This window comes from Tiliqua scincoides, chromosome 6 (genome assembly GCF_035046505.1).
Source record: "Tiliqua scincoides isolate rTilSci1 chromosome 6, rTilSci1.hap2, whole genome shotgun sequence".
In the NCBI taxonomy this organism is placed as follows: Eukaryota; Metazoa; Chordata; class Lepidosauria; order Squamata; family Scincidae; genus Tiliqua; species Tiliqua scincoides.
In genome coordinates, this window is record NC_089826.1 from 24,928,523 (window position 1) to 24,942,442 (window position 13,920).

At 44.4% G+C, this 13,920-nt stretch overlaps 1 protein-coding gene across 2 annotated transcripts in view; it reads left to right on the forward strand.

Annotated features, from left to right (window-relative positions):
* Positions 1-13,920, forward strand: part of ENPEP (glutamyl aminopeptidase) — a 71,953-nt gene that overhangs the window by 21,547 nt on the left and 36,486 nt on the right. For both annotated transcript variants that reach the window (XM_066631682.1, XM_066631683.1), the window contains exons 4-7: positions 5,125-5,245; positions 7,720-7,874; positions 8,778-8,891; positions 11,947-12,081. In XM_066631682.1, the coding sequence (XP_066487779.1) occupies positions 5,125-5,245; positions 7,720-7,874; positions 8,778-8,891; positions 11,947-12,081 (525 nt within the window). The remainder of the gene's footprint in view (positions 1-5,124; positions 5,246-7,719; positions 7,875-8,777; positions 8,892-11,946; positions 12,082-13,920) is intronic.

Consider the following 13,920-nt stretch of genomic DNA (forward strand, 5'->3'; position numbering starts at 1 on the left):
GCCCCATCTCTGCCCTCCTGCTCCCCATGGCACCCCAGAAAAGCAAGGTAAAGATGGAGTTACACAGGCAGCCCTTCCACAGCCTCCCTCTTCCCCACCCACCCTCCCTTGCAAAGTCAACACTCCCCCCTCTCCCAATGCTCTGCCTCACCTATTGCCCTACAAGACAAAAGTGAGGTCATTCCCATTGCCTCACTGTGCCAAGCCCCACCCCACAGCTGTGTGCACAGGAGATGCCCACAAGGGGACTGCAGGCGCCTTCTGCCCTCTCTTGGAAGCTGCCTCTGCCTCCCCCCACCCAGGCAGCCCTGCCTGGGCTCCCCCTCCTGCCTCTGCGCCCCCCACCGACCCCCCACTGGAAGCCCACCCACCTGGCGCCCCCACCCCTTGCCAGCCACACTCAGGTGGCAGGAAGCCAGGAGGGGAGCCTGGCTGCTATCAGCCACACTCACCATATACACGACACGTAGAGGGCGCACAGCACATTACGGGAGCAGGCGAAGCCCCAGCACACCATCTTCCCAGGCAGGAGAAGCCAAGCCCCCCTTTCCCTCCCCTGCAGCACAAAACAATATCCCGCTCCCCCCAAGGGGAAAGCAGCAGCAGCAGCCTGTCCTGCACAAAACAATCTCCCCCACCGCCCAAGGGGAAAGCAGCAGCCGCCCCTTTAAATCCTGCCCCTTTAAATCCCAGCCTGCAGGAGCCAGAGCAGATGGCTGAAAGAGCCACATGCGGCTCTAAATACACAGGTTGCCGATCCCAGGTCTAGGACCAAGTGAGGAATCAATGGCAGAAGTCAATGGCAAGATTCTCTCTTAGTGTAATGGGTCCATATTTTACTTGACTAGTTTCCCTTTACTCCCAGTCTTATAGTGAGCTTCTTTGATAGATTTCTCAACAAGATTCCAAAATCTTATGCCTCAGTTTCCCTATCTGCCGGTGAGGGCATCTCATCAACACCATATGCTAAGCTGCATACTCCAATATTTCTGTGTGCTTTGCTGTAAAGAACTGGCAAAGATTACTTAGCTCTCAAACTTAATTTTCTTTTAGAGATATTATACTATGCTTTTGAAGATAGATAAAACTAAGCTGCAGTTCCTCCAAGGAAGTGAAGCAAGGAGTGAAACGACCTTGATTTTCCTTCTAATTGTGTGTACATAACTGCTAATTGAAAGATAAAAGCAGTGGGTCATCCAGTCATTAGTGGGAGAAAAAAAAATGGGATTAACAGTAACATGTTCAGATCTGCAGGTCTTCCTGCTTTTAGCATTCAGATTATCTGGCCCGAAAACACACATGTGCTCTCTATAAGCATCTGCAAAATCAGACTGACTTTGGACCTTTGGAAAACATAGTCAGGTAAAAATACAGAAGATAGAAACACTGAAGCCCCAAATCAGGCTCTGTGAATAATGTGCTTGTGGCAGTCTTCACCTGTTATACTATACTTCACACCAGGTCTGCACAGCATGTGATTCCTCCCAACCCAGATGCTGCTCACCAGTCAAGTATTGGACCCTACTGACTGCTTGGCAACTGCCTGATGCTGCAGACATGAGCATCTGACCCAGGAAACCAGACCCTGATAGTCTCCCATACCTGGCCGCTGGGTGGTGTTAGGCTTGGAGGATCAAGCTTGTCGAAACTGTAACTGGGGAAGATTCTGTCATTTAAAGGAAGGGCACCTTAAGCAGTATAGAACTCAGAAGATCAGTTTGCTATTTTAGCGACATATATGAAGCCAGAAAAGGTTCCCTGCAGTCCTCTAAAGCGGGAGTCTCCAAACTTTTTGGCCAAAGGGCTGCATCAAATATCTGGCATGGTGTGGAGGGCCGGGGAAAAATTTAAATATAAAATTTAAATTAATAAATTAGAGATAGAACTTAGATGAGTGAATAAATGAATGAATGGGCTCATTCATTCAACCTCTCTGGCACAATCAGAGCACACAGGTCATGTTCAGCTGTGTGGGCCAGAGGCTTTCAGGAGACAAGAGGCTGGCTGTGGGCAGCATCTGGCCCCCAGGCCGGGGTTTGGAGACCCCTGCTCTAAAGGAATGAAAACACGTCTCGCATAGCTGAAGGGGCTTTGGAATCAGCAGAGCACTTAATACCCCCCCATGGCTGCTTTGATCCAGTTTACACTTAACTAAATGCATCATTCTGAGGGCATCAACAAATGGAAGAATCTTCCAAGTCATCCCTTTATTTGGAGGGGAATTCTAAACTTTAGTTGTCAATGCTTCACAAAGAGCTGAGTGCTTGTGTGATCTGTAGCAGCAGAAACAAAGAGGGGACTTCATCCACAGTGAGCTCCCTGGAGGGGAAGCCCTGCCCCAGGAAAGAATGAGGAGGGAAGGTTGACTTCATAGTATCGTAGAAAAATAGAGTTGGAAGGGACCCACAAGATCCTGTAGTTCAACCTCTTGCCTGTAGTGGGAAATCTTCCTAGAGCAACTCCAGCAGGTGTCTGTTGAGCTTCTACTTGAAGGTCTCCAGTGAATCCACCACCTCCCTCTGTAATCTGTTCCCTTGCTGAACTGACTTCCCAGGGGGACATGCCAATGATGAAACATCACCAAGCAGCACAAAACTGCTCATGGCAGACATACAAGAGACCTGTGGAAGTAGATTCTCCTAGTAAGAGTAGGCATGGAAGCTGAAATAGCCAAATGAAAGTCAAGAGAGCTGTGCATCTGTAGAGTTGTGGTCCCTGTTTTGCCTTTACCAATATAGGCTGATTTTAAACTATACATATATTTTTAAGGTAGTACCTTCCCCCCCTTTAGCTAGTATAGTTCTTTTATTGATCTTGTGGGGATATGTTGGCAAAGCAGGCCTTCACTGGGAAAGAACTAGAGAGTGACTCAATTAGGAGTTCATGAAGGCAAGGGAGATATAGGAAAAGCACTGACAGGGTAGATAAGGGAAAGGAGAGTAAAACCAGAGGCTGATCCCTACTTCCAGTCTTTCCTCCAGCACTAGAAATTCTAGAAGTCAGACTGGCTGTTCACTGAGCCTACAGTTGCTGCCTTGCAATGCTGTATTAGTCATAAATCATCCAGGATGATGATTGTAGCAAACATCCAGAATTTGATCTGGGATAGGGGCACGAAGCTGGTGTGCTTTACTGAAAGCCAGGTGGGTGAGGCAGAGGAACCTGTTCTTTCTTCAGTGTTCCTAGTCAGGTCCTTTTGTCAGCAGCAACCGATGCTACACAACTTTTGCTACAAGGCAAGCATGGGATCTATGCCACATTTCAAATATGTACGATTAATGACTGAAAAGACATGCAATGGGATATTACCACTATTTTCGTTTTCCCTGACCAAGCTTTTGTTGCTTTAAGAATTCCAGAGGGGGGCAACCGTTTAGCAGGTATAGCATTTCTTATTAGTACAATGGAAGAAGTTGGAACTGTTGAACTTTTTGTCATTGTCAGAGATCTTCTGACCACTAACGAATGACGTTTTTCAAAAGAGAATGGAAAGATTCATGGAAGCCAGGTCAGGTCTATCAATGGCTGTGAGTCATGAAGGGTAAATGGAATCTCCATGTTGGTGCTACCCCATCCTCCAGACAGTAGTCCAAGGGCCAGTAGTTATAATAAAATTAGCATCATTTAGCAAGAAAGTCATCACAAAGAGGCAGCATGTGCAATTGAATGGCGTGAAGTCATTTATATATGTGTGGGCCAGGGAACTGAAGGAATGATCTTCTCAAAAGATCAAGCATCTGCATCAAAAGGCAGAATGGCAGTGATATTTGTTCCAGCATATGCATATGATGTACAACATAATAGCATTTATTGAAAATACTGCAACTTTTTTTTACCATGCCGTGATGAAAATTTGGTAAGTCCCAGGAGCCCTTGGAGAGCCAAAGCTAGTTAGAACAGTCATTTCTGAGTTAGACAGGCCAATGATTTGATACTGTATGAAACAAAATCATTTAAGACAGAGGGGCACATGAAATTGTTTTGGTTCCTAGATCCAGCCTATGGGCTACCTGTTGCAGTAGCATTCCTAGAAGCAGGGCACAGTGCTAAATTTTGCAGGTGCCTCAATATGCCTCCCCCTCTGGGAACGCTACTGGCCAGTTGGCCATCTCTTTCTTAAGAAAACAGAAGCAATATTGTTTATTTATTTATTTATGTGCAGAATTTATATCCCACTCACTGTTCTGCATACAATACATTCAATAAGGCAGACCAAATAATAGGAAGCAGGTTATGATCTTGGATTACTTTGTTTCTAATTTAGATGTATTCTTGCTCTGGGGTTCTGATTCTTTTTTCGTAATACATTAGTGCTTTACTGCGATTGCCTATAATCTGTGTTTATTGATTGCTGTAATTGCTTTATCTTTTGAACTTGTGCCTGCTGCATAAACTGCCTAGAGCTTTTCCTGATTAAGAAGGGTATTTATCAATCTAGCAATATTAGTGTCTTATCCCAGTGTCTAATCCCAGACTCCTTAAGCTGCCTGAAGAAAGTAGAAACTAAAGACATTTGGAGGCCAGTAATAGCCCCTTTTGAATAAAAGGCTTTTGAGGATGTTCTTCATGCATAATTTTCTGCATTTCAGGATAAAAGACTCAATCCTATGATCTGAGTTGCCCCACCCCCCAAAGTACCCTGGCACTAAAGAGATAACTGCCTCCACTTGGAAACACCTTGAAACTCTCGCTGCCTTTTTTTCCCCCCATCCAAGTACTAACCAGTACTAATAGTACTGGTATTAGTACTAAGTACTAATGCTTTACCAACTGCACAAATGAAGGGTCGTCGTTTTCAAAGGATCCCTCCTGAGCAGCGTTATTGTGATTGTCCCTTAAGTGAAATAGATACCCCGGTACATATCTTTTTCCGATGCCCAAAATTTACAGCAAAGAGAGATCGATTCTTAATGAAATGGATACATAAATTTTCTATGTTTTCGGACTCTTTAAGATTGACATTATTGTTAAGTAGTCTTTGCAAAGAGTGTGTTGTGGATGTAGCCAAATTCTGTTTCTATGTGGTTTTAAACTCTGGTTTTAAGATTTTAGATAAATGGGTGTATGGCTTATGTGCTGATCAACCTAATAAACTTGAACTTGAACTTGCTTTTTTTTTTCCAGCTCCGAGTTTACGCACAGCCACAGCAGTTACACACTGCGGCATATGCAGCAAATGTAACAAAAGTGGTTTTTGACTTCTTTGAAAAATACTTCAATATGAGCTATTCTCTTCCCAAGCTGGGTAATTATTACCATGTATATACTGGACTTCATTTCTTCATTTACTATCACAATTTTATTTCCAGTCTTTGAGACATCAGAAAATTATAAACAAGTGTGATTTTTGCAATGCTAGTGTTCAGCTGCTTGGATTTCTGTAGCCTACCCTCAAAGTTTCTTAAAGGTCTACTAGCTTGCTTGATGACTTCAGGAAGTTTGCTGTATATTGAGCTAGGGAACCTTGATCTGTCCAACCCACTATTGTCCACTCTGTCTGGCAGTGGTTTTCTAGAGTCTTGGGCAGAGGTTTTCACCAGCGTGATTGACTCAGAGCCCAATCCTATCAACCTTGTTCAGAGCTGTCATGAGGATTCAGTAAGAGTCATGTGTTGTGTTAATATGAATATATTGGGCTGAAACATCTCTCCTGCCTGTTGAGAGACCCATTTTGACCAAAGTTAAGCAGAAAACTGTGGTTTCAGGCCTCTGAACTAATAGGGCAGGCTTTCACTTTACCCATCTTAGAATCAATTGGAATTCTATACCAGGCCAAGTAGATATGCTGTAAGGCCTCTTGGAGGAGCCCAGAGTCCATAATTCTCATTTAAGCTGGTATTGATTGCCAGCCACGAAGACATGACCCTACATGTTGTGGTGAGTAGAAGCAGATGTCGTTCATTACATGGGGATTTAGTTTACTTAATTTGCCAATAAATATTTCTTAGGCCCATTTGCAGAATCCCTTTACAGTCTAATCACAGGAAGACATTGTAGAGATTAGTTTAGCATTACCAATAAGGCTGCAGCAAGTATCCCCAGTGTCTGCGGGGGGAGGAGGGCAGCTACACTATCTACTAGAAGACTGTGTGCATCTCTGTGCAGAAGGATATGCTTCCGCATAGAACCTGGACATCACACTACTCGCTTTCTCTTCTGTGCCCTCTTTTAAAAAAGTGGCAGTGTTTTATGTTAGCTGAACAAGGAATTTCTGATTGTTCCATAGAGAGCAAGTCACTTTGGCAAGACCATTTACGTCCAGCCCCACCACATAGTTTTTAAAATATTAACTCCAAAGCATATGCTGGAGTCAAAACCAAATAGGATTTTTTCACATCTAAAGTGGACAGGTGGTGTCTTTTGAGCATGTTTGCACATACTCCCAGACTGGTTACCAAAAGTTGGCATGGCTGCAAACTGCTGCAGTCCAGTGTTGACCACTGACAAAGCCCGGAATTGCCACCATTTCAAGGAAGAGTAGACATATAAGCGTCAGAACAAGCAGCTGCCAGCACCCTTCTCTTTTTTTTCTTCTAGCCGGTAGATTGGCTGACTGCAAAGAGGAGGAAGAGGAAAAGGAAAAGTGGTTCATGGCCAACTGGGTGACCAGTTGCCCACTTGGGCTCCTGACTGTCATGGAGCCCCCATCAGTACAGGCTCAGTAGTCCGTGTAGGCCTTCCTAGGTCAGGCCCATCTGACTTGTTTCCTCTTTCTCCCCTGAGCCTCAGAGCAAAAGCAGAGGGGGTTGACAGCACCCACCTCCACTTCAGGGCCTTCCCCAGCCTCCCAGGCCTCCCTTTCAGTCAGCCTCCAGTCCTCATCAAACCCTTCTCATTCCTGGCCCACGCCTTATATTTTTCTGACCTTGGCTGGTCCTTCCTCCCCTTCCTTGTTCCACCTTCCCTGCCTGGTTGCCCTTTCTTCAAAGGAAAGGTATTTGCTGTGGAATGGGATGGCTCCTGCAGATGGCTGCAACTTGGGCTGGTCTGCTCTACTCAACTGGTCAATAGCCCATGCCCTGCCCAGCCACGGCCTCCCTGGCCCCTCCTGGCATGTACCTGGCCCTGGGTTCACTGGGCAGGCTGCTCCCAGCCCTGGACGAGAAGTTTTTTTTGTGGAGGGAGGATCAGGATTGGGCTGTAGTGGGCAAGGAGGGGTAACCATTTCCCACACCATGATCCTGATCTGAATTGGCCCTTCCCACAACTACTTTTGCCTGAGAGAGAAGCTCACAGTGGATTCAACTGGAACGTCTCTCTTTGGTGAAACAGCAAGTGCATGAGGTCTCCAATCTGAATCAGACAGTGAGGGAAAGGTAACACACACACACACCCATGTCATCATAGTCTTGATCCCAATTGGACTTCCATAGCCATTCTTTAAGTTATCAAATGCAAGCACGCAATGCCAAAGTATGCAATTTGATTGACATCCCTTGCAGTTTGGTTCATACCCACTGTGTCTCACTGAGAATGTGGGAAAGGAAGGAGTTGTCTCAGTGGGAAATGTGAAATTGGGAGCCAAAAGAATTAGTTCTGCAGCACTGATTTGACATTTCAGCAGTCTAGAATTAGATTTCAGACCTTCAGGGCCACCAAGCAACCGGCTCCCAAACAAGCTCAGTTCTGTCAGAGGCAGCAGTTCTGTGACCAGAGGGTGAGGACAGAGGGATTGTTTCATTGCTTTGATTAAAAAAAAAAATCTCTTTTCCTGTTTAGACAAAATAGCCATTCCAGATTTTGGCACTGGGGCCATGGAAAACTGGGGGCTGATCACATACAGAGAAACAAATCTCCTTTATGATCCACATGAATCGGCTGCTTCTAACAAGCAAAGAGTTGCAGCTGTGGTTGCCCATGAACTTGTGCATCAGGTACAGCTTACCAAGTGTTTCCAACACCCAAAAACAATATTTCATTCATGAAAATAATAATTTGCTTATCTCAGATATCTCTTGAGAGAGTCAATGAATGTTTGCAGTTACTGAATGAGTACATGAGCTTCAAAGTACTGAAATGCATTTGAGATCGTATTTTTTCCTTATTTACATGCTGTACCCATGTTTCTTTTGCTAGATTTTTTTTGCAGGGGATGCAACTCCTGGTCAGTTCTAGAAGATGCTGTGTAGAACAGCTCTTCTCTCTTGACTCTTTTTCTCTCACACAAGAGTGGAAACAAAATCAATATGTGAAACCTCTTGATGTCAGCTGACGTCAAAGTACATCAGCAGACAAAGCCCACGATATCACTCACCAGATGAATAACTCCCAGGGGTTGCACTGAACAGGAAGTAAAGCCAAGAGCTGACTGTTTAAATGTGTCTGAAACTATACAGTACTCCTCTAATTTTAAGCATACATTCTCATGTGAAGATTTGTGTTTTGAGAATGATCCTGGACATTTTTCCTTTTTAATATTTATGTGGCCTGTCTGAATATAAGCATTTTAAGATGATAAGGATGAGTTCTGTAAAGTATAATTTATTACTTTTCAAACAGAAACGATGATTTAGCAAGTGCAATTTTCAGATAAAGAGCCCTTCTTGGTGTTAATTTTGACTCAACAAGAGGTTTAAAAAAATTGTTTCAGCTGCATGGGTGCATTTTATGAAGATTTGCTAGACTAACACCCAATCCTATGCATGTCTACTCAAAAGAAAGTCTCCTTATAGTCAATGGGGCTTACTCCAAGGAAAGTGTGGATAGGATTGTAGTCTGAGTGATATTGCTATAGTCCATATAGATAATATTGCTTGTTTTAATGCTTCTTTTTGTAGTGGTTTGGAAATATTGTGACCATGGATTGGTGGGATGACTTGTGGCTAAATGAAGGATTCGCCAGTTTCTTTGAATTCATAGGCGTAGATGCGGCAGAAGCTGATTGGCAAATGGTAAATAGTTATATGACATATGATTGGTAATGGGGGAAATCAATGAATCTTTGTTATTTATTTATGTAGATTTTTAACCCAAGGATTGGAGTAACAACCACATATTAATGATTACAAATAAAAGGTAGAAGAGAATCTTGTTTTTGAAAAGCTATGATGGGCAGCCAGTTCACCAGAACTACTACTTGTGTTTCACGCATTAAGTGCCAGCATTGTACAAATCCTCACTTAAAGTTGTCGATAGGTTGTCGATAAGTTCTTGGAAATTGCAACTTTAAGCAAAATCACTTACAACAAAACCAATTTTACCACAGGCTGACTGATATACGTAAACTGATATGTTCCTACAGCGTATTTCTGGTCACATGAACATCACCAAACTTCCAAATAAAGACCCAAAACACTTCTAATATTAAACATTGAAATAAATGTGAGCTTTCTGGGGCAGAGAAAACCCACGCAGACATGGGGCCCACATGCAAACTTCACGCACACAGTGACCTCAGCCGGGAATTTTTCCCTCATCAACAAAATGACTTAAAACAAAATGACTTTAAGTGAGGACTTGCTGTACTGTATGCTAAATACTGACAGAACCCACTATTGATTTAGAATAGCATTTATCAGTGTTTGTCCACTGCCATATCACTTCTTATGGTCCACGTATTGGAAGTACCACCAGAAGTAACTGGTGATTATATCATTGCCAGTTATTTCTGAATGAGAAAGCCAGATGTAATGTGTGAGATGCAATGTGTAATGTGTAATTTGCCATATGCTAAATGAATAAATAAAATGTGAGAAACACCAGTAAGAGGCTCAGGGCAGGTGGAAAGCCTTCTTCAAGCACATTGGAGATCTGCCTGCCAAGCCTTCTACCACTGCTTGTTGCATTGCATGGCTGGTCTTTTTGCCAGGTGGTGGGGGTCTTGGGGTCCCACAACTACCACCGGGCACCACCTCAAGTACCACTGGTGGTACAAATACCACTGGTTGAGAAACACTGATTTAGAAGGAATCACCTTCAAGCTAGGATTTTGTGAGGATTTTCAGGAGATGACTGCCTGAATGTAAGCTGGGGAGGTGGCGGGTGGGCCCGTGAGCGGGTGGTGGAAGAGTGGGGGGGGGTGGGGCCAGGACCTGGCAGTTATGCCATATCCTCACCCCATTCCCAGGTTGGTTCCAGGCTACTTGGATCTGTGCCACCTCTTTAGGTGGCCAAGATCCAAAAAGACCAGTGTTTCTCATGGTTTGTCTTCTGCGGTAGCACTTCACATGGTCCATGTATTAAGTACCACTGAAAGTAACTGGCGGTAAAATCATCACCAGTTACTTCTGGGTTGGGAGGCCAGATGTAATGCAACTGTAAGAGGCTCAGGGTGGATGGGAGTCTCAGGGTGGACAGGAGGAGTTTTTGAGCATAGAAAAGCATGCTTTGGAGCTCTGCCCATCGAGCTGAGCCTCCTACTGATGTTTGTTGTGTCAGATTCCTGGTCTCACTCCCAGGGGCAGAGGTCAAGGTGTCCTGTGAGTACCACAAGACACCATTTCAAGTACCACTGGTTGTACTCCTACCACTTGTTGAGAAACACTGGAGTAGACCAATTGGGGCTGCAGCAGCTCTCCCCGGAGTAATGGGAAGCGATTCCCCTTGCCCCGGGCTGAGCTGCTGTCATCCCCAAACTTGCACTGGATATGAGGCCGGCCTGCCGGCCTTCCTGTTCCAGCACAAGTTAGTATTGCACTGTTAGAGTTTTTATATGGAATATTATCTCTAAAATTAGTCATTTTGAATCCTGTAACTAACCAGTCAGATACACGGGTCATATGTTGCTGCCTCACAAAATGCACTTATGCAGAAGACAGGAGGCGCAGCTTTCTATAGCACAGGTGCAATTTTTACCGAGTCCTGACACATGACAGGTTCCTAAGCTAAAATTAGTGACATGATTCCTATGCAGATGTTCAAGCAACTGATTGGTGGTTGATTTAGGATGGGCAAAAGGAGGTACTTCTTCACATAGCATGTAATTAGTCTGTGGAGTCCATTGTCACTAATTTGGTGGATTAGTGAGGGTCACTAATTTGGTGGATATTAAAGGGGCTTGGACAACATTATGGAGGGCAAGTCCATCAGTGGCTACAAGCCATGATGGCTATGGGCTGCCTGCAGGTTCAGGTGCAGAATGCTTCTAAATACCAGTAGTAGAGGAACAATGGTGAGAATTATACCTTTCTCTCCTGCTTGTGGACTTTCCAGAGGCAGTTCGTAGGTCACTATGGGCAAAAAGATGCTGAACTACAAGTGCCTTTGGCCTGATCCAGCAGGGATTTTCTTATGTACTTATGTTCTTACAAGCGTAGGGGGCAGTTGTGTGATTGTAGTGGCAGACCTTGTTTTGACCTGAGTGCATTCAGTGTACTGTTTCATGGAGCCTATGTGCTCTGAACATAGTTCTTACTGTATACAAGTTATATATGCACAGACTTGCCCATGCAGTGAGGAAGCCTGCTTGTTCTCATTGATGCGTACAGTACAAACCTTACATGTGTACTGTTTCTATGGGTTTGTGCAGACATTACAGTGAATGTGGAATGTGTCCTGCGTCCTGCTCCCACAGTTCCCCCTCCACACATTCATTGTACATAGTTTGAACATCTACATAAAACTATGACGTCTTTTTTTATTGCTTGCTAAGCTGTCAGTGTTATATGATACATTTCCAGAAGAAAGCTCTGGTAAAATGTAAATTATCACAACTGAGAAGATAATGTTCCTATCTCAGATTTACTGTACTACAGGCAATCTATTGGAATTCATATTACATCATGCAGCCATATTTGTCCTTTAAATGAAGAGATGTAAGTAGATAAGGTGATATGTAATACTTGGCAGGCTTTTATTTGCAAAAATGTAAAAATAATTCTTAATGCATTTGCCTTAATTTAAGCCAAGACTGTTGAAACTGTTATACAGCTATAAACAAAATCATTATTTCTGGTACAAGTTCCAACTCAAGGTATTTTGCTTTTCGCCCTTCATTTTCCTCCATAGTTGGACCAAATTTTAATTGATGATCTGTTCCCAGTCCTGAAGGAAGATTCTTTGCAGTCATCCCATCCTATTGTACAGAGTGTGGCTTCACCTGCTGAAATAACCTCCGTGTTTGATGGCATATCCTACAGCAAAGTAAGAGAGAGCTGGTGTTGTAAACTCTTCAGTATAATGGGGAGAAGAAAGGAGCAGGAAGATGGACTGCTGAATCCTACTCAACTCCCTTGGTGGCAATGCAGCTGTGCCAATATGGCGCCTGTTTAATACCATGAGGGATTTTCAGCCTCTGGAGGCCTCCTCAGGGCAAGGAAGGCATAAGCCTGCACCATCCAATGGGTCTGGTTGAACCTGACCAGCCTTACGGCTGGTGCAAGTCCACGTGGACCTAGGTTGAGGAATCAAGGCCAAGAAAGGGGTTAGGAAATTGATGTGCACCACTGCCATTGATACCGCCCCCTCCCCACCACCCACCCCCTGTAACATTGAATCAGTATGCAAACCCTCTGAATGTTGGCAGTTTGCTTTTTTTTTTCCATTTGAGGGCCCAATCCTATCCAACTTTCCAGCTCCGGTGTAGCCACAATGCAGCCCTGTGGTAAGGGAACACATGTTCCCATACCTTGAGAAGACCCCAGTGAAGATCCCTCCACCACAGGACGCAGTGCACACCCCACTGACACAACAGCACCGGCACTGGGAAATGGGATAGGACTGGGCCTTAAGTTCCCCAAATTCCACAAATAGTTTGTGACTATTTGTTTGCAGTGTTTGCAATTGCTTTTGCAGATGGTTAATTAAGGTTGCCTGTGATTCTAACTGCACTTGTTTCTCCCCTGACATGTTTTGATACCCTTATCAGGTGGACTGCCTGCACCACCTGCAGCGCATCTGCCAAGTGTGTCGAGCATGCACATAGACTGTGGAAATGCTCTGACTGCCTCCCCTCCCAGTGCTGTCTCTTCTGACAGTTTTTCTTTTTCTAACAATTGTTAAAGTTGTAATTGTTCAGATAGCCGCTCAACCTGTGGCATTCGCGCTGTTCCTTCTATCACCACCTCCACTTTGCCCCATAGTGATTCTGCAGTGGATTATAGTGCTGCCACAAGAGCCACCGTGCTACTGTGGTCAGAGTACCTTTATCAGACAGAAGCAGTGGATGATGTTGTGCTTGTGCTCACCTGGGTGGGAGTCTCTTTCTCTGGACCCACCCCCTTCCAAAATTTATTATTATTATTAAGAATAATTATATACTGCTTTTGAACCCCCCCAAAAAGTTCATAAGGCTATTTACAGAGAAAATCAAATAACTAGGGGTCCAGTCCTATCCAATTCTCCGGCATCGATGCAGCCACAGTGCAGTCTCAACATAAGGGAACAAACGTTACCTTGAGGACGTCTCCCTGACTGCCACTCCACCACAGGGCATGCCCCATTGACACGGCTTCATCAGTGCTGAAAAGTTTGATAGGATCCGGCCCTAAATGGCTTCCTGTCCCAAAGGAGCTCACAGTCCGAAAAGATGCAGAAGAAACACCAGCAAACAGCCATTAGAAAAGACACTATGGTGGAATGAATGGGGACATTTAGTCAACCACTGCTAAATATAAGAGAAGCACCACTTGCAAAAGTTCCCAGTTAGCAGGGCAATTCGTGTTTAAAGTCCCTAGTCCCTCTGTTACACTACAACATGACTGGAACAATACTCTAAACCAGTGATTTTCAACCATTTTCTTCTCACAGCACACTAGGCATTAAACCTATCAAGGCACACTATCCGTTTTTTGACAATTGACATGGCACACCACTGGCAGAAGGCTCACATTCCCTGGTGACCCTATTAATAAATGATCCTTCCCCAAATTCCCACAGCACACCTGCAGATCATCCACAGCACACCACTGTGCCATGGCACAGTGGTTGAAAATCGCTACTCTAAACTTACTCCACAACTGGCCCTTTTCCTACAGCTAGGTG